The 20,381-nt window shown below is 47.0% G+C and overlaps 1 protein-coding gene across 5 annotated transcripts in view; it reads left to right on the forward strand.

The window, feature by feature from the left end:
* PDE4A (phosphodiesterase 4A) overlaps window positions 1–20,381 on the forward strand; it is a 378,145-nt gene that overhangs the window by 281,540 nt on the left and 76,224 nt on the right. The window contains exon 1 of one of the 5 annotated variants that reach the window (XM_083593231.1): window positions 9,444–9,743. The exons of the other annotated variants lie outside the window; for them this stretch is intronic. Coding sequence (XP_083449357.1) covers window positions 9,607–9,743 — 137 coding nt within the window. The 5' untranslated portion in view covers window positions 9,444–9,606. Of the gene's footprint in view, window positions 1–9,443; window positions 9,744–20,381 lie in introns of those variants that run through there. 5 annotated transcript variants of the gene reach the window in all.

The following is a 20,381-nucleotide window of genomic DNA, read 5'->3' on the forward strand; positions in this document are numbered from 1 at the left end:
TTTCATGACGTGAGAGGCTTAGATTTGTGTGACGGTTTCCATCTCTTTGGCTTAAACCACCTGCTAAACTGAGGTGGTAACGGTGAGAGTTTTCTTTCTGTCCTGCCCTCCAGCCCATGATGATTGATGTTTGAAAAGAGGGCCAAGCATGGAAATCGCCTACTTCCAGATCCGTCCCAAAGTTTCCCCGCCAAGCCAGGGAGCCTCTCCCTCTGGTGTGTTTTGGGGGAAAGGGCAGCAGGGAGAGGCAAGGAGTGAGTGTGTGTGTGTGTTCTCTAGATTTAGCCCAGAGGCCTGGGCCATAGCTGTCAACGTTTCCCTTGTTTAAAGGGAAATTCCCTTATTCCGAATAGGATTCCTCGCAAGAAAAGGGAAAAGTTGACAGCTATGGCCTGGGTATCCTGGAGGGGATGCTGTCCAGGCTCAGAGTAAAAGCACAAACAGTCGTCAGAGTAAGAAGGGTGCGACTTCACTCACTCACTCTCTCTCTCACACACACACACATACACCCTCAGCAGCCCACCCATGTTCCAGTCAACTGGGATGAACTTTCTGTCTGTGGGAAAGGATCTTATGCCCCTTCCCACAACTGTGCAGCTGAATTCGGACAGTTAAGAGGCTGAAGGAAATGCTTTGCAAATGTAGGGGCTCCCATTGAAGCTGTGGCACTCACTGGCTCTGCAAGTTCAATTCAGGTTCTGCCCTGCACAAATAATGACCCAGTTTCAGCTCTGCTTAAGGCAGCATTGTACAGAGTAGCAGCAGCCACAACCCAGGGCAACCAAGCCAGGTGGGCGGGGTATAAATTTTTATTACTATTATTAAAGAGGCCCACAAAAGTTACTCTGGCCTGCAGAAATGCTTCCTAACCTTCTGGGGGCTGGCAGAGGAGGGAGGGAGAGTTATGTACTTCTTCGTAGCAGCCCACGGCATTTCTGTGTTTAAAACAGCCCACTTACACTTACACAGCCCTAAACTGATTTTTGAATTCTGAATTTATTGTTATTCACGTTTTATTTTATGCTGTATTTTATGCTGTTTTTGTTGCATCAATTAAGTGTTTTAAATTTGTTGTTAGCCGCCCTGAGCCTGGTTTTCTGAACCCAGAAGGGCGGGTTATAAATAAAAAATTATTATTATTATTATTATTATTATTATTATTATTATTATTATTCTGTGTACAGGTGAGGGGTGAAACACTCTGCCCTGCCTTTTCCACCAGTATGCTCACTTGTTTTACGGCTACCAGGCTAGTGTATAAATGCAAGGGTGGGCCAGGATATCTCAGGGACCTGTGCCGTGTCTGGCTGAAAAATTGGCTTTCTTGGAAGCTCAGCTTTTATCTTGAACACAGAGCACATTTCTGGTGGCTGTAGAACATTTGAAAACATTGCCAGCACGTTTCCCGCTAGGTGCTGCTATATTGGTGGGTTTGGTGTTACTGGGCCATGTGTGGCTTTGGACTATGCCTGCCTCCCACTGCTTTTCCCAGACATTTTCGGTGGAGGGTCCCCTGGCTATGCAATATTCTACCTAGTGAAACTCACCTGGAATTGGCATTTTGTTGTCTTTTCAGCATCAAGTTAAGACTTTCCTGATCTCCTGGGCGTTTTGAGTTCTGGTTTTCAGTCTCTGCGTATGGTTGATGGTTTTCATTTAGCAAATGCATGGCTATTTTAGTCCTGTGTTGTGTGTCATATTTTGTTACATTGACTTTGCATTGGGTTTTGTGCTTTATTGTCTCTTAAGCTCAATGTGGGTTTTTACTGTAATATGGTTTTGTTCTGTTTTCATTCTTTTTCATCTTTGCATAATGCCTAGAGAATTCATTTCATGGGGCATTTCTTATATGCAGTAAAGAAATAGATGCCATACCCATCAGGTGTAAATAAAGAGCTTTGGGGCAGGAGGAAGGAAAGGGTTTGCTTGTGCTGTTCCAAGTATACAGGAGTGTCCTTATTTTCAGCTGTGAAAATTTTTCTATAACACGACAGAATTGTTTATGTGTGCGCAGGCAAAATATGAATAGCACTCAGCTCAACTGCTCCTCTCCAGAACTATCCCCTAATTTGTGTATATTCCTATCCTCAAGGATAATCCAGCATAACTGGAAATCCGTTGAAATTTGCATGATTTTCTGTGTAAAATCTTTCTGAAGCACCCTTGGGACTTTTGTTTCGTTCTTCAGTAATTTATTTTTAAGAAACGTAATGACTCGCCCTTTGACCTTGTTGCTGGATTTCTTCCCTGCCATATCCCCAGGGGCTCAACATGGATTGCTATAGTGCTTTCTCACAGTTTAACCTTATACCAGACCATTTGAGGCCCAGAGACAGAGACTTTCCCAGTAATCTGAATATTAGAGGGTGGATTCACATATTACCTTTTAAAAAAGTTTTATCCTAATCCCCCCCCAGTGTACCTCTGAAAACACAGGGTAGAATTAAAGGAAGCACTAGGTGGGGAAGGTGTGCTAGGTACGAGGTCTGCATGCACAATGGGACTTTCGGCGCCCCCTCCCTTCAAACCTGTTGTGGGGGTTTCCTCAACCCTCTAGAGGAGATTTACACACCCCTCTACATTTCTGTCATAATCTTGCAGACTGTATACAGTATTATACTGTCCCTGAGATGAAAGAGCTTCTTTTTAGAAGCCTGCTGAGAGACAATCTGGAAATGGGCAAGAGTATACACTGCTTTTACAGCACAGTATATGAGACACAGTATATGATATGGGACGTGGGTGGCGCTGTAGGTTAAACCACAGAACCTAGGACTTGCCGATCAGAAGGTCAGCAGTTCGAATCCCCATGACAGGGTGAGCTCCCATTGCTCAGTCCCAGCTCCTGCCAACCTAGCAGTTCGAAAGCACGCAGTGCAAGTAGATCAATAGGTACCACTCCGGGGGGGAAGGTAAACGGCATTTCCGTGCGCTGCTCTGGTTCGCCAGAAGCGGCTCAGTCATGCTGGCCACATGACCCGGAAGCTGTACGCCGGCTCCCTTGGCCAATAAAGTGAAATGAGCACTGCAACCCCAGAGTCGTTCACGACTGGACCTAATGGTCAGAGGTCCCTTTACCTTTACCTTTACTATATGATATGCTGTGACCTAGCCCCATTTTGCCCTGGGTGTTGTTGTTGTTGTTCTTAAAACTTGTATACCGCCCTTCATCTGAAGATCCCAGAGTTGTTCACAACAGAAAAATACAAAATGAGGACACCAAGTACATGATAAAACGAACCAATAACCCTCCTCCCACAAGCACATTTAAGTAGCCATAGACTGTGATGAAAACGTCAAAACCCGAAGCGAGTCGTTTGTCTGATATAGCTTATCTCTGATATAGCTTATCTATGATGCCAGCATTTCCCACAGATACTTGTAGTGTGTCTTTAAACCTAGTTCATCCAAGGCCAAACACCACATCAACACCACATCACTGGCAATGCTGATCCAGGAAAAGGATTCCTTCTCCTTCTGAGCAGTTGGCTGAGCAATTCTAGAGAAATTACAGTCCTCGCTTATCTGTCTTGTTAAAGACCCTGGTAAACAGAGGGATTTGAAGTGTTTTGGGAAAGGAACTTGGTGTTTTCCCTCTACGCCTCCTTTTTTCTCTCTGTCTCCGGGGCTACGGGCTGTGGGATGTGGAGAATAATTTATAACAGCACAGGAAGCCTGGGTGGGGGCGGGATAAGGAGACCGAGGGGATGGGTTTTGTTTGCTTTTAAAGCAAAAACTATGATGCACAATGAAAGGAAGTGACTCTCCAAGGCTCACAGTGACTCAGTGGCAAAGCCAGGAAATTGGCACAGGGGGGAGGCTCCAAGCTCCCTCCTTTTTCACTTTTGTTCTCAGAACCAGGAAATAACCCAACCACCCTTATTACCTGATTTTGAGATCCAATCAATAAACTTTGAAACCCACAGGTGCTCATTATATGTCCACCGTGAACACATTCTGGGATGGTTTTTCCCCTGCCCCCACCCTCAAATCGCCTTTTTTTTTAAATAACTTTTTATTCAAAATTAAAAGAAAACATATTATCCAGAAACATATCATCCTTATTCCCCCCCATTTTTCCTCCCTCCCCCCACAGACCCCCCCCGACTTCCCTCAGTTCCAGTCTTTGATTTCTCTAAAAATGCTGTTTTCTGCATGTTACACAGTTGTATAGATCCTCAAACTATTTAGCTGATTATTATCAATAAAAAGTTTTTGAATGTTTATTCAAAACCACTAGCCAAGGAGTCCAGTTTGTTTGTTGCATCTTCAAATACTTTGTAAAGGGTTCCCATTCATCTTTAAAGTCACAGTTATCCTTGTCCCGTTGCTTGTATGTCAGTTTTGCCAGTTCTGCATAGTCCATCAATTTTTCTTGCCATGATTCTTTAGTTGGGGTTTCTTCAGTCTTCCATCCTTGTGCTATTAAAACTCTCGTGGCCCCCACCCTCAGATCTCCTGCTTCTCAAGATAAGTTGGACAAACTACCTTGGACCTCAAATTTTATTTCCTTTTATGCCAAGTTTCAGTGATGGGCAGTGAAAAACCTAGAGTTGCCGGATTTCAAAAAGTAAAAGCTAGGACACCCCAAAAGTTGTTGAGATATTTTTTTTAGACAAACCCCAAAGTTGAGCTTTATTTTTACAAAAACACCAAAAAAAACAACCCCACATCAATTCCGCCTTTGAAATCCCAGGAAAATCCAGGCATATGGCAGACCTAGGTAAACCCGGAGTGCCTCTCAACATACACAGAGTGCCTTCTTCTCTCAGTTACTGCAGCCCAATAGCGCAGAGCAGGACTGGGTTGGAAGACATGGCTTCAACACCATAACGTACAAACTGAAGCCACAGGAGGCTAATCAATCGCACACTCTTGTCAGCGACTTCCGAGAACTGCCGAGCCAAGCCTAAGGCACTTCCTGCTGGTGGAGAAGCATAACTCGCAGGTGCCAATTCAGCCCAGGAAAGCTAGAGAGTGAGCACAAACCACAACGAGAGAACCAGCCTGCCTGCTTGCCTCTCTCTCAGCACCACCACCAGAAGCCAAACAGCAGAGCGGGAAGGCCAGGCTCTCAGGCTGCCTGTTCTATAATAATAATAATAATAATAATAATAATAATAATAATAATAATAATATATTTTTATATATTATATAATAAAAATAATAATTTTTATTTATACCCCGCCCTCCCCAGCCAAGGCCGGGCTCAGAGCGGCTTACAAGCAATAATAAAAACAAGTTGAATGATTACAACTTAAAAACAAAATTAAAATACAACATTAAAAAATTGAAACATTAAAATATTAAAATGTAGCCTCATCGCAGGAGGAGAAGGAAAGGAGAGACACTCATGGTAGCAACTGAAACATAGCCGTGCCATGACATGAGATTGGCTTTCCATGTGGATCAGACAGGTTGCATGGCAAGCGCTGCATCCCACAGGCGGTCAGTCCCCCTGATGCCTCTGGGAAGCAGGATATAAAGGCTGTCACTCATTATTGTTTGCTTCTAGCGTCTGGTATTCAGAGATGCTCCCCCTGCCCGTGGCTAACAGCAGTTTTTTGCTTTTTCTCTTTGGTTCCCACCAAAAATCAAGAGCTATCCTTAGTGGGCTCTCTTGGGGTCGTAACATCTATGTTCCGGCAATATATGAAGAAGCTTTTTGCCTTTATACTCGTGTGTGTGCTAAGAGTCTGGTGTATGTTTCCTAAAGAAGTTCTATGTACAGTAGGCATGCAAGGGGCAATACTATTTTTAACAGCCTCACATGGGAAAGCCCTTAGCCTTCTCTACCTTTAGTAAATAAATGGGTGGAGCATCCACGAAAACCCAAACTGGAGAATCTGGATTTGGGCACCAAGTTAATTCTTTCCTTTTCTCTTTTTTTTCATTCCCACAACCACTTTCTTCATATTCTCTCCTTATTTGCTTCTTTATCTTTCGTGCCTTTCTGAAGTGGTAGAAAGAATTAAGTGTAGAAATCAGAGGGAATAGTTACAGATATGCCATGACCCCTGGGTTTTTTTGTTGGTTTTTATATGTATGGGTAATGACCATATGCTTATTTGAAAGGTCATTTTAGCTTGCTGGCTAAGAAGCAGCATGACAACATTGTTCCGAAGATAGGAAATGGAACATAAGCAGCTCACATTTTAATAGTCGGAGCATCTCTTTTTTTTATATGAATATTTATTAGATTTTCCAATTTTACACAAACACAAAAAGAAAAAGAAAAAGAAAAATATTAAAAACAAGTCAATTTCAGTAACAATTTTTCAATAACATGTTTCTTTGACTTCCTCATACCTCCCCTTCTTGTTTTCTAGTTCAACTTGTTAATCCAGCAAATCCTAATCTCTTAACATTCCTTATTAAAATAACACCTTATTTTCCACTCAACTTTTTAAATTTGATGACTTAAACAATTTTAATCCCTATTATCTTTATCATAACAGCTAGAGACCACAAAAGTTCAATCCAACATCTTTTCAGAGTTCATTAATTTTGTAGTATTTCTGTAAATAGTCCTTAAATTTCTTCCAATCTTCTTCTGCCAACTCTTCTCCCTGGTCGCGGATTCTGCCGGTCATTTCTGCCAGTCCCATACAGTCAATCAACTTCATCTGCCATTCTTCCAGAGTGGGTAGATCTTGAGTCTTCCAGTGCTTTGCTATAAGTATTCTTGCTGCCATTGTAGCATACATAAAAAAAGTTCTGTCCTTCTTTGACACCAAATGGCCGACTATGCCCAAGAGAAAAGCCTCTGGTTTTTTCAAGAAGGTATACTTAAATACCTTTTTCCATTTCATTATAAATCATTTCCCAGAAAGCCTTAATCTTTGGGCATGTCCACCAAAGGTGAAAGAATGTACCTTCAACCTCCTTACATTTCCAATAGTCGGAGCATCTCAATCTATTATTTTTATTTTATTGTATACCCATTTTGACTAACTGGTTTATTTCTTCCATTGCTAGGTGGGGGTAGAACATTTTATGCTGTTTTCTACTGTTCTGATAACTGTATTTTAATATATATATTTTTGAAAAAAATTGATAATTTTCTGTGAGTTGCCCACAGAACATAGGTTATTTGGAGGCAGTATACCTTTGAATGCCAGATGCTGGGGACGAACAAGAGGGGTTGGCCAGTGCCTTCCAACACTCACTCCTTGCCAGAGCACAGAGGCCTGGCTACTGCCGCGAACAGATTGTGGGACTAGACACACCTTGCTCTCAGTGAGACAAGAACATTTATTACATGCTTAATCCTCACTGTGCCCACAGACATTGTAGGGGGAAATCCAAGGTAAAATCCAAATCTTTGCCTTTCTTTGAAATACTCCCTTAGGGTGTCTTCTTCTTTGGCGATCACTCGTAAGATTGTCTTCCATGAACACAGTTTTAACAGTGAGTTTGTAAGTGACTGTGGAGGCCAATTCTGGATCCACATGTCCTTACACAGTGGGGACATAGGTTTCCAGGTGGGAGTTGATCACGGTGTGGATTTGCCAAGCGTGCCTTCCTCTTAGCACGTTTCTCCCTTGCGTCCTGAGTTTGAGTGTCTTCAAAGCCCATGACACCTTTGGTATAGGCTGTTATCCAATTGGAGCACTCGCAGGCCAGTGTTTCCCAGTTGTCGGTGTTTATATTACTTTTTTTTTTTTTTAGATTTGCCTTGAGGGAGTCTTTGAATGTCTTTTGTTGACCACCAGCATTATGCTTTCCATTTTTAAGTTCGGAATAGAGTAGTTGCTTTGGAAGACAATAACCAGGCATCCGCACATAACCAGTCCAATGAAGTTGATGTTGAAGAATCATTGCTTCCACACTGGTGATCTTTGCTTCTTCCAGTATGCTGGCATTAGTTCGCCTGTCTTCCCAAGTGATGTGTAAAATTTTTCGGAGACACCATTGATGGAATCTTTTGAGGAGTTAGAGATGATGGTTATATGTGGTCCATGTTTCACAAGCATACAGCGGTGTATGACAGCTGATGACATTTAATGGAGAACAATGGTATGAATGCTCACCATCAGTAAAATGTTTGAGTGTTTGAACTGTGGGCTCATCCAGACTTCTTTTCACATAATGCTTTTCAGGCACAAGTCTGCACTTTAAAGCTCCCTGTCTGAGCTTTTTTTAAAATCTGACCTGGTCCTTTTCCCTTGGGAAAACCCACATTTTACCATTGAATTGGAGCAAACAGCAATGCATGGAAAACCCAACTGCTGTTTGCACAAATTCACCGGTAAAATGCGGGCTTTCCCGGGAAAAACGCCGGGACCAAAACAAATAACAAAACTGCTCGTAGACAGGGCTTTAAAGCCTGGACTTTGCGCCTAGAAACACAGCACAAAAGGAATACTGGATGAGCCTTCCTGGTTGACAGTAGGTATTCCAGTGGACCAATCCAGTGTGCTCTGGGATTTTGATTTTGATTCTTAACTGCAGCAAATGTAGCTAAGCCAAACTGATGGGTCAGCAGCTCCCAACCCTGGCTTGTAGAAGGCCTGGAAGGGGAGGTCCTTGGGCTGGCTGCAACATGCCTGGATAGCTCAGTTGGCTAGAGAGTGGTGCTGATAATGCCAAGGTTGCAGGTTTGATCCCTGCGTGGGTCAGCCGCATATTCCTGCATTGCAGGGGGTTGGACTAGATGATCCCTGATCTAGTAGGCTGTAGGGGTACCGAAGGTGATTTGTGTCTTGCAGCAAGCGGATGTTAAGAGACAACACTGTGCGAAAGCATTCAGAAAACTTTTTGATTCCAGCTCAGGGAGTAGGATTGTGGAAAGCTGTTTGTGACTGCTCAGAGCAAGGAGCACTCTGGACATGCTCAGTAACACTTACTTTCCTTCACATGCCCCAGAGCTCAGCTCAGTCCTGAGAAGGAAATTCTGGGGTGGAGGTCAGGACAATCTGAATCCTGACCTTAGCAGTTGGATGTGCTTGGCGAGGTGACCACCTAGGAGCCCGAAGGAAGGAACGCAGGAGGAAGGCCGCCTTGCAACAGGTCAGCCAGTGGTTCCCTCCAGCTGACCATTGCCATGCGTAATGCGTGCGTCCTGTCCGGCCGTGGCTCCCCCGGGGTTCAGCCCGGAGCCGTTCCTCGTCGTCCGCAGCTGGAGGCAGCGATGCTTCCGAATACCCGTTGCTGGAAGCCACGGGGGGCTTCTGGTGCGGAGGGCCTGCTCGCGGGGTCCCCACCCCGGTTGGCCACGGGTGCTCGGGGGGCGGGCGGGGTCTACCTGGAAATTCCGGAGACTGAATCCGGGGGCTTTTGCGCGCGGAGCTCCGGGGCGAGGGCCCTTCCCCTCCGAGGATCCGCGCAGAGCCTGGCGCCGGCGAGGAGAGTGGCGTCCGCGGGACTGCCCGGGTTGCGCGTGGCTCGCTCTCCGCCCCGCGCCGCCCTTGGAGAATCCGGCGCCGGGGTTTGCAGTCGCCAGCTCCGCCCCGCCCCGCCCCTCCGGAGCCGCTCCGCTTTGTGCGGATTCGCGGGAAGATCCGGAGCGCGGCGGGCCTCCCCGGCACACTCCGGGCCACTCGGGAGAGACTTCGAGGGCGCTTTTCCTCCTCGGTGCGCGCTTCCCCCCACCCCGGATCTTTCATGCCGGCCCCGGCCTTCGGGGCGCCTCGCTTCCTCGCGCTGCCGCCGGGTCGCCTGCGCGCCGCCGAGGCGGACATGCATTTCTCCTTCAGCGAAGAGGACATTAAGCGGCACCGGCTGCTGCCCAAGTCGGTGAGGTGGGTGCCTTGCTCGGGCTCGGCTCGGCGGGGGCTTGGCCCCGAGCGCGGGGAGGGGGCGACTAAAGTTTTCCCCGCGAGTGGCGCTCACTCCAGAGACTTGCTCCGGCTCCCGAGCGATGGCAAGCCCGGGATCCTCTAGTCGGGGACAGGGGACATTTCCTGGCCCTCCCTCGGGGTGGGGGATCCTAGAAGTGTCCAAGAGTTGGGACCGCTTAGCGTGGAGTGGCAACCTCCCCTGAGCACACGCGTGGGATCGCGTGCTGTTTCTTGGCACCTCTGTAGCAAAGGGAAAGTTTCCTGGAGGGGTGTGACTCGCCTCCACTGTGGCGTTGCTGCGGACGGCGGAGGCGCATCTTTTGGGCTGGCACCCATGGACATTCCCAAGGGCAGTTGCAACCCCGCAGGCTCTGCAACATTGGCCCGAGGGTACCTACCTATCAGCTTCTCTGACGCTCTGGACAATATCGCCTCTCCGGATCGTGACGCTCTTGCATTGTTCGTGTGATTCAGGAGTTGCACTCCTTGCCCTGGGTGCCTTATCTGTGGGTTGACGGTATTGTTTGTGGCACATTATTTCCAATGATGTGGATAGCCGTCCTGGAAACGCAGTGTGATAAGTGTGGAGCAAAGTGTATGAAATAAAAGGAGTATCTTTTTTGGCCAGGTCAGAGGCATGGGCATAGCCGGGGGGGGGGGGGGGAGCTGCCCCCACATCAACTAAAACAATAGAAATGCTTAACTAGCTGACCAGTCACATTGGTTCTGCCTCCACAATGAAAGTCCTGCCCCCCTAACAAAAATCCTGGCTATGCCCATGGTCAGAGGGGCTGCATTCATTGTAGTGCCCTCTGTTTTGGAGCTGCCATCCCATGCAGATCTTGCTGCTACCCACATGCATTGGAAATGAAGCCCTTTTGGGATCCTTACCAAGTGTCTCCCTGCAAGAGCCTCGATCAGTTTCCTTGTGCCCATTAGAAGGAAGGGATTTGGGGACGGACACATCTGTCTGCGCTTGTGTCTGCTTCTGGTTTTGATCTTTCTCTGAGAGGTGCCACCCTTTTCCTGCACGCATGCTAGGCAGGAAATCTCCAGGCCAAGTGCAAAGGCGAAGGTCTGTCTGGCAGTGGCTGACATAAGGCAGATTCAAGTCACATCTGCCACAGGCCAGTGGGCAGCAGCCCGGCTTACACCCTCCCCTCTCCAGCCACCCAGACGCTGCACGACCCCTCCCTGTCTCTCTTTGAGGCTTTTGGGAATGTGTGTACAAAGAGCCTTGTTTTTCCTTCGGGTCTCCTTTTCAGACAGTGCTGCTGCCTTGCGTAAAAGTTAGTTTGGGACTCCAGATAGTGCGTCACCGTTGGCATTAAGTGTCTGGTGCAACTTTTGCATCATGATACAGAACATCATGATAAAACAGCCCTTGTTTCAGGGGTCATGTGAGGGCAAAGGAAGGGATCAGAATTATTGTAGCTGCGTCTGCAGCTCTGCGGAACAGGCTGAAAGTTAAACGGCCAGGAAGGCGGTGGCAGCAGCAGGTTCCAATTGTGGTCCAGTGGATGAAAGAGCAGGATTCAAACCCCACCACAACCTTGGGCACCCTGGGTGGCCTTAGTCAAGTCGTCATCTCCTAGCCTCAGTTCCCCATCTGCAAAAGGGAAATTCCGGTGGCTTTCCTCATAGGGCTCACTAGGATACTGTTTTCTTATCTTGATGCTTAACTGAGGCTCGCTTCTTTTATTCTTCCTCTTTGCAACTATCTTCATGAGCCAATAGATATCCAAAGATTCTCAGGGGTGCCTCTGGAATGCAGGGAGAGTCACCCTACAGGAGAACCTGCTAGTTTCTTCTGTCTTCTTTCTTTCAGGAGTGCGGTTAGTGGCTCTTTCAGCAATATAATTATATCCTGGGACGGGGACACCTTTGACGTTTTGATACCTGAAGTGGATGCCTAGTTTGCCTCTATGATTGGCTGTCCTGGTTTGCTGACTATTAGAGACTCCTATTAGACTGCTTTGGGCTCTCTCAGTGCCTGCCTAGCATGGTATCTGATGATGGGGTCTCTGTAGGCTTCATTATTGCTGCTGTGCTGCTGCTGCTGCTATCGCCACCACCACAACACCACAGACTGCTATTAGAGTCATGGGAGAAGCTTGGGGAATCAAACCCCCAACCTCAGCAAGTCCCAATCTTCTTCTTCTTCTTAATTTTATTATTATTTGGTGCACTTTCAATTTGTATGGTAGAAATATGTTCCAATGGAAAGTGTTCTGCGGCATCTGACAGGCTAATCAGTATATTGCGGGTATGTTAAAGAACTCACTTTGTTTGATGCAGCAGTAACAAGGAGATTCTCAGCAAGCAGGTGTACCTTCCAAGTATCTGGTGGTGGTCAGTTTCTATTTTTCAGGTAGAGATAGGGAGTGCAGGGCTTTATGATGACGAACTTTTCAAGGCAGCAAGAGAAAAGTAATGCCATAGGTCAGGGGTGTCCTTTTTTCAAAGAGGGCCAGATTTGACAAAGTGAGGGCCGACCACTTTGGTCGGATTGAAGTTGTTGAAGTCAACTGCCACAGGGGCCGGATTAAATTGACCGGTGGGCCTTAGATCCTTTAAAAGGTACTGCACTAGGTGTGCATCACATGAGAGTCTGAGGGATATTAACTCAATCTTGCTCTTGAGCACAATCTGCTGGCAAGTTTGCATGTGCAAGGCCCATTGAAGTGAATGCGAGCTGAGCCAGAGCACATAGGATGCATCAATAAGCCCATTGGTGCATCTTATGCCCAGTAACTTCCAGGGAGACCATGCCCCTTGTCCTTTGGAAAGAACAGTATTGTATTGGTCACTGTGTAGAGGTTGACTAATCACTAGAACTTCGTCTCGAGAGAGGTATTCTGGGTGCTCCCATTGTAACCAAGACTGTCTTTCTTTCCAGCAAAGGATTGCCTGTAACCTCCATGCTGTTAAACGCGCGCCCCCCCCCGCAAAGGCTTGGGTTTCTTTTTGCATTGCGAAGCATATTATTGCCCCCCATGTGACGGTAAAATAAATTCTATAAAGCCACAGTTCTCAGATTCACATTCTGTAGGGAACAAGTCCCATTGAACTCCTGCGTGGGACTGGATTCTCCCCAAGACTGTTCTGCATAGGGAGCTGTAATGGAATTGGGTCTCCTCCAAAGAAAGTTTCTGAAATATGCCTCTGAATCTGGATCAAGTTGCTGGAGTCTCTTGTCCCTTTCCTTAACTGGCAGCTTTTCTTGGCAGCCACATAACCAGTGTGGAGGGGAGCTGTCATTACTACATTGCAGGCTCACTCTTGCCAGGACAGAAATGTCAAATGGGAAACCGGAGAAGAGTGGCTATATTTAAGCTCTGGGGAAGCGACCTGGTTTGGTACTGCTGCATCCCAATCCTCAGGGCTTCTCAGTTTCTCCAGCGGCTGGGTCAGGATCATGCTCTTGAGAGCCAAGTAATCTCTGCTGGTGTTTGTTCCTCCATGTTCTGCTCCGAGCAGACTGAGAGAGACCTTGCCTAGGATTCCTGTTAGGTTGGAGCGCGTGTGAAAGGCTTGTTTGATGCCTTGCTGCAGATGTGGGGAAAGGCTTTTGGGTTGCTGCCCCCACTGACTCCTGCCTGACCTCTGGTGTAGGCGAGAGTGTGGGTCTTGACATCCAAGCCAGCTGAGATGGAGCCAAGATCCCACTTGGATTGTGCCCAAGAGTACTTATGACGCACTCAGCTGTGGCTGCTCAATTGCCTGTGGTATCCCATTAACAGGCAGGCCTGTAGCTAGAAATCTGGTGATGGACGGGCCTCAGGGTACATTGCAAGTGGTGCGGTGTGGACAGACATCGTAAGTCAGTGCAAAACCTAAGAACAATTAGAGTTAGCAAAAGGATAAGCAGTAACTTTTATGGGAGTTGCAAGTACAGTGGTACCTCGGGTTAAGTACTTAATTCGTTCTGGAGGTCCGTTCTTAACCTGAAACTGTTCTTAACCTGAAGCACCACTTTAGCTAATGGGGCCTTTTGCTGCCGCTGGAGCACGATTTGTGTTCTCATCCTGAAGCAAAGTTCTTAACCCGAGGTACTATTTCTGGGTTAGCGGCGTCTGTAACCTGAAGTGTATGTAACTTGAAGCGTGTGTAACCCAAGGTACCACCGTAGTGTGAGAGAGGTATCACCTCTTGTAGTCAACATGCACCAGCCTCTGTGGTCCCACTGTTGTCTCTGATCAAGTAGTAAGCCTGTTTACTGTGTCAAAAGTCAGATAAGAAGAAGTAGAAGAGTTTGGATTTGATATCCCGCTTTATCACTACCCGAAGGAGTCTCAAAGCGGCTAACATTCTCGTTTCCCTTCCTCCCCCACAACAAACACTCTGTGAGGTGAGTGGGGCTGAGAGACTTCAGAGAAGTGTGACTGACCCAAGGTCACTCAGCAGCTGTGTGTGGAGGAGCGGAGACACGAACCTGGTTCACCAGATTACGAGTCTAGGACTCTTAACCACTACACCACAGTGATAAGTATTCTTGCCATGAGCAGCAATTCATCTTTCAAGCCAGCCTCAGCTATGTTGAAACAGCTACAATCTCCATCCTTAAGTTATTAAACTGAGCAGACAGAACACTGGAAAGTGGGAGGCAACTCACTGAGCAGTTGGGGAGAATTCTACCTATAGGATGTCATTTCCTTCTGTCTCCATAAGCAACAAAGTTAGAGACTTTTACTTTTGCACTGGGGCTGATAGGAGGTGGACTCCAACAATACCCGGAGTGCTACAGGTTGCCCATCCCTGAATTAGACAACAGAGCAGTGAAGGTAAAATTCATCTTTGCATGATAGGCTAGTTTATACGCATGCTCTCAACACTGTCCTCCAGCTAGACAAGCAAACGGCATTATTGGAGTTCAGTGACATATTCAGCCAGGCAAAAGTACTCAAGAAGAATGCGAAACAGGGCAGGTGAGAGGTGTTCCCTGGGTAGAGTCACAAAGGACAGAGGGTCCGGCGGGTGGGTGGGTATTCAGCTTCCAGGCCAGAGTTTTCCCCACACTAGCCTAGCTGTAATGGGTCCACTAGACCCCCAGTTGAAGACAAGTACCGTATTTTTCGCCCTATAGGACGCACCGTCCCATAAGGCGCACCTAGTTTTTTGGGGGGAAATAAAGGGGGGGAATTATTTTTCCCCCAGGCGTGGGGCTGGGGCGGGGGAGGCCCAAGCTTCCCCTGACCCCAGCCCCCAAACAGGCAGCTCTCTGCAAGCCGTGGGAGCCCAGCGCTGGCTCCCGCTGCTTGCTGAGAGGTCCGCGAAGCCTGGACGCGCTGATCTCAGCACGCGCAGGCTTTGGCATGCTAGCAACTCTCCGCAAGCAGCGGGAGCGCTCCCGCTGCTTGCGGAGAGGTCCGCGAAGCCTGGGCGCGCTGAGCTCAGCGCGCGCAGGCTTCGGCATGCAGGCAACTCTCCGCAAGCAGCGGGAGCGCTCCCGCTGCTTGCGGAGAGGTCCGCGAAGCCTGGAGAGCGAGAGGGGTCGGTGCCCACCGACCCCTCTCGCTCTCCAGGCTTCAGCGAAAGCCTGCATTCGCCCCATAGGACGCACACACATTTCCCCTTCATTTTTGGAGGGGAAAAAGTGCGTCCTATAGGGCGAAAAATACGGTAGTTTAACTCAGAATAAGACAGTTTTCGAAAGTGAGTGGCAGCGGGGACGTATGCAGCTTGTCCTCCACATTGCAGCTTAAAATCTGAAGCATCTTGACTTCTCCATTCTTAATGATGAGATAGAGACCTGTTATCTGGTGGCCGGTGCTGCAGCTGACCCATAGCAAGCTAGCTGTGGAAGTTAGACCTTGTAAGGGCTCATCCAGACTTCCTTTTGCACCACACTTTCCAGGCTTTAAAGCTCCATGTCCTAGCAGTTGTGGGTTATATTGGGGGGGGTGTCCTGGCACTTTCCCCAGGAAAATCTACATTTTACTGTTAGATTGGAGCAAACAGCAATCTGCAGAAAACCCAATTGCAATTTGTTCCAATTCAGCAGTAGAATGCATGTTTTCTAGGGGAAAGTGCTGGGACAACACACACACACACACACACACCCTGCCCTCTGACATGGAGCTTTAAAGCCCCAACCTGTGCTTTGAAAAAGAAGTTTGGATTAGCCCTAAGATACTTGTCTTGCAAACACCAATGGTCTGTTTTGGGTCACAGGGAGAAGAATGTAGGGCCCTTTGACCAAGGAATCTCATTTCTTTCTTCTTTCAGCTCCACTTAGGGTTTTTCTTTCAGCCTGTCTTCTTTCAACAGACAGGATTGCTTCAAGCTTACTGATCAAACACAAAGGCTGAAAAGGAGCCAATATTCTATCTCTCTTTGGGTGGTTTTGCTCCAGCATTAGTTCCTTGTTATGTGTGAACTTTCCCCCTTTCTACATTGCAGTGACTTGGTTGCACTAGAGTCCTTTGACTCTAGAGTCCTTTATTTGAGTTTGAACAGACCCGTCTCCTGACCTGTTTGCCACACAGTTTCAATGGAGATTTGTCCTGGGGCTGCTGCTTCTTTGGTGATCACTTGTGGCCGAGTAAAATTGTCTTCCATGAACACGGTCTTAGCAGTGAGTCCGTAAGTGGCTTTGGAGGCCAGTTCTGGATCCACATGTCCTTCCACAGTGGGGACATTAGTGTCTGAGCGGGAGTTGATCATGCTGAGGATTTGCCAAATGTGCCTTCCTCTTAGCATGTTTCTCCCTTTCGTCCTGAGTTCGGGCTTCTTCAAAGTCCATGACACCTTTGGTCAAGGCTGTTCTCCACTTGGAGCACTCTCAGCCTCATCTCCAGTCCTGCAAGGTCTCTTAAAACAGGACGTTTGTTCTTCCCTTTAATTAACCCCAGGGGTGTTAATCTGTCTTAAACTGGAAGCTGGGCAGAAATCTGTCCAGGAGTATGGTTGCAGTCCATTTGGGAGTAGCTTTCTAGCCATCCCTTGGTGAGAGATTGTTTAGTTGCAAAGGATGTCCAGCACATGCATTGCATAGTGCTCATTAGCTGGCATTTGAGCACCCGGCTGGGCCATATGTAACAACAAGTGTCCAGTTTTGTCCATGCTCCTGGATATATGGGCTTCTGTTCAGCCAAGTATATGTTCCACAAATCCAGCACCTATTGACCCATCTCATGCATCGGCACGTATTCTTGACACAAGCATTATTCTAGTCTTAAATGCACACTCATTCACACTGACAGCAAGAAACATATTATTCTACCCAAGCCTTCAAAGGCCAGAATATTGCCTTTGCTTTGTCTGTATACATTTACCTGACTTAATTGATGGTTTGCTAGGGGGCCAATAGGTGGCGCATCGGAAGATGGCTGACAATAACATCTCTCCGACCCACACGAGGTAATTTGGAGGCTATGATGGGGGTAATTAGCCTCCTTAACCCCCCAGGATTGTGGGGGGGACGGCCCTTGCCTGCTGTGCCCTATACCACCCCCGAATTTGTGGGGGTGGGGGCACTAGGCACAAAGCCCTCCTGTGGGATTCCGGCACTCCTGGACGCCGTCCCTGATTCGCGCCGCTAGTTGCAAGCATCTTCAAAAGAAACAATTTGGACGAGATAAATTACACATGCTTCAAGGAAAAAGGGGAGTAAAGACTGCTGACAGAAGAGATCTCTGATAACAAGACAAGAATAAAATATGAGAAGATACGTCAAGATATGGTATGACAAATGACTGAGGGGGGAGGGGGGAAAAAACCTGCCTTCCTTTTTCTTATGTGATTTAACAAGAATCCCCTCCCCTAATGAGTCAGAAACTAAGGACTTAAGCTGTGGATTTAAGGCTGTGTGGAGATAAACTTTCGAACCAAAGCAATGTTTCAAGATGAAGCTGGAAAGCTAAGAGTTTTGGAATGACACAGTTAAAAATGCCGTCGCCATTTTGGGAGGCATTGTTGGAGCTCTTGGGTCTGGGAGGAGAAAGAGAGAAATAGAGTTGTTTACATATTGTGGATCAACTTCTCGGTGGGACTTAAGAGCGACAAATGCCAAATTTATGATGGAAAGAGCGTTGCTATCTACGAAGAAGATATATGGAAACCATCTGGACTTAGTGGAGGAACGGGAAATCCACACAGGATTATTATTTTGCTTATCGGCTTAAGGAGACTAACAGAAGAGATCGTAAAGGAAAAATAGAAATTATATGAACAAGATATGATGTGGAAACACCAAGATAAGACTGGATAGAATTATGAATTTTGTTTGGACTGATTGGGACTGATTTGGACATTAACGCAGTAATAAGAAGATGATCTGAATCCCCCTTTGGATCTTGAAGTATGGGTTCCCCCAACAAAATTTAAAAATTTGGCTTTGTAATTTGGAATTTATGTGATGTGATTTAATTTGATGTGATTGGCCAGTTAATAAAAATTATTAAAAAAATAATAATAATAATTGATGGTTTGCTGTTGGGGATGTTCTCTAAGGGATACAGGTGGCATTGGGGTTAAACCACTGAGCCTCTTGGGCTTGCCGATCAGAAGGTTGGCGGTTCAAATCCCTGCAACGGGGTGAGCTCCCATTGCTCGGTCACTGCTCCTGCCAACCTAGCAGTTCGAAAGCACGTCAAAGTGCAAGTAGATAAATAGGTACCACTCCGGCGGGAAGGTAAACGGCGTTTCCGTGCGCTGCCCTGGTTTGCCAGAAGCGGCTTAGTCATGCTGTACACCGGCTCCCTCAGCCAATAAAGCAAGATGAGCACCGCAACCCCAGAGTCGGCCACGACTGGACCTAATGGTCAGGGGTCCCTTTACCTTTACCTTTATGTTCTCTACAGGTAACTTTCTCTCTGAATTGCAGTGGCTTCGATGCTAGGGAGTTGTTCATAACGGAAGCTGTTATTCTTCTGTCTGATTTTCATAGGAGAGCTGCCTGCTGAACTACCAGCTCTCATTAGCACATTCTGAATCTCTGGACTGAGTGAGAAAGCAGAACCCAGTTTGCATCACAAGGGAGGTCCCATGGGAGCCAGGAATGGCACAACAGTGGAGGGACTTGGTTCCTTGATTGCTCTCTAAGGGAGAAGCAGGGCATCAGAGAACCTGTTTACTCTGCCTCTACATTCATCTACTTGTGGCTCCAGCTCCAAAGCATTCTGCAAATATTGTCACATTGAGCCGCAACAGAAAAGTCAAGGAGAGTTGCCCACATTCTCAGCGAGTAAAATGAAAGAATGCTTAGCATTGCTATCACACTTCTGCATATCCAAAATACTTTGTGTGCTCTTATATTGTCGTAAATCATAGAATCATAGAATTGTAGAGTTGGAAGGGACCCCAAGGGTCGTCTAGTCCAACCCCCTGCAATGCAGGAATCTCAGCTAAAGCATCCATGACAGATGGCCATCCAAACTCTGCTTTAAAACCTGCAACAAAGGATGCTTAGTTGAGATCACTTTTCTTGTAACTTGGTCATGGATTCAGGTCCTACCCTCTGGAGCAGGAAAAAAGAAGCTTGCTCCATCTTCTGTGTGACAGTATTTGATGGCTATCATACCCCCTCTCAGTCCCCTCTTTTCCAGGCTAAACATACTCTACTCCTTCAACAGTTCCTCATAAGGCTTGGTTTCCAGACCCTTGATCAGCTTGGTTGCCCTCCTCTGTACACATTCCAGCTTGTCAATATCTTTCTTAAATTGCAACGGCCAGAACTGGACACAGAACTCCCAGTGGTCCGACCCAGTGGTACTATTACTTCTTTTGATCTGGACTCTGGGCTCCTGTTAATGCAGTCTAGAATAGCATTAGCTGTTTTTGCTGCTGCAACACACTGTTGACTCATTACAATAACCCTATAAGGTAGGCATGATGAGTAGGCTAACAAAGTTGTTGTTGTTTTTGTTCTTCTTCTTCTTCTTCTTCACCATATAGCAGATGAGAGCCCTGAGGTTTGGAGTGTAGTGGGCTTGCAGAAGGATGCTTAGTGAGTTCAGGCCAGAGGAGAGATTTGAAATGGAAACTTGACTGATTTGTAGCTTGGTCTCTGAACAACCGGAAGAGATTAAGAATGTGTGGGTGCTCTCCCTTAGGCTTTCCAGATGATTATGAAATGTACCTTCCTTCATCCCTGTTCATTATGACCGTGCTGACTTGTCTTGATGGAAGTTATAGTCCAAAACATCTGAAGGGGACCAGGTTGGGGAAACTGGATTTAGGAGAGTTTGTGACACTTTGAGAATATGTTTCCACCAGCTGTCCCCCCTCCTTTTCTTGATCACAAGGAGGCTCCTCCAAACCCACCCTTCTTGCCTGGCCAGCTGTACCAAGGTAACGTCCAACTTGGTGCCCTAGCCTTAAATGAACTCTCTGGGTAAAGAGCTTCTGCACACCACAAACCTTCCAAAGGAATAACCACACCCAATACTAATTGGAAACAGAGGCAACTGCAGATTTTGCCAGCATGAGTCTCTGCTTCACTCAGCTTAGTGTTTCCAGCATGTGCCCTCCATAATAATATATATACACTATACTGGGGTTGCTGACAATTTTGGGGGGTCTGTGGGGAATATTTGCAAACTGGAGGAACTGTTGTGGGCATTGCACATACGCCACAGCCAAGCACATGCAGCAACC

The sequence above is a fragment of the Podarcis filfolensis genome (genome assembly GCF_964270895.1).
Source record: "Podarcis filfolensis genome assembly, chromosome: 17".
NCBI lineage: Eukaryota > Metazoa > Chordata > Lepidosauria > Squamata > Lacertidae > Podarcis > Podarcis filfolensis.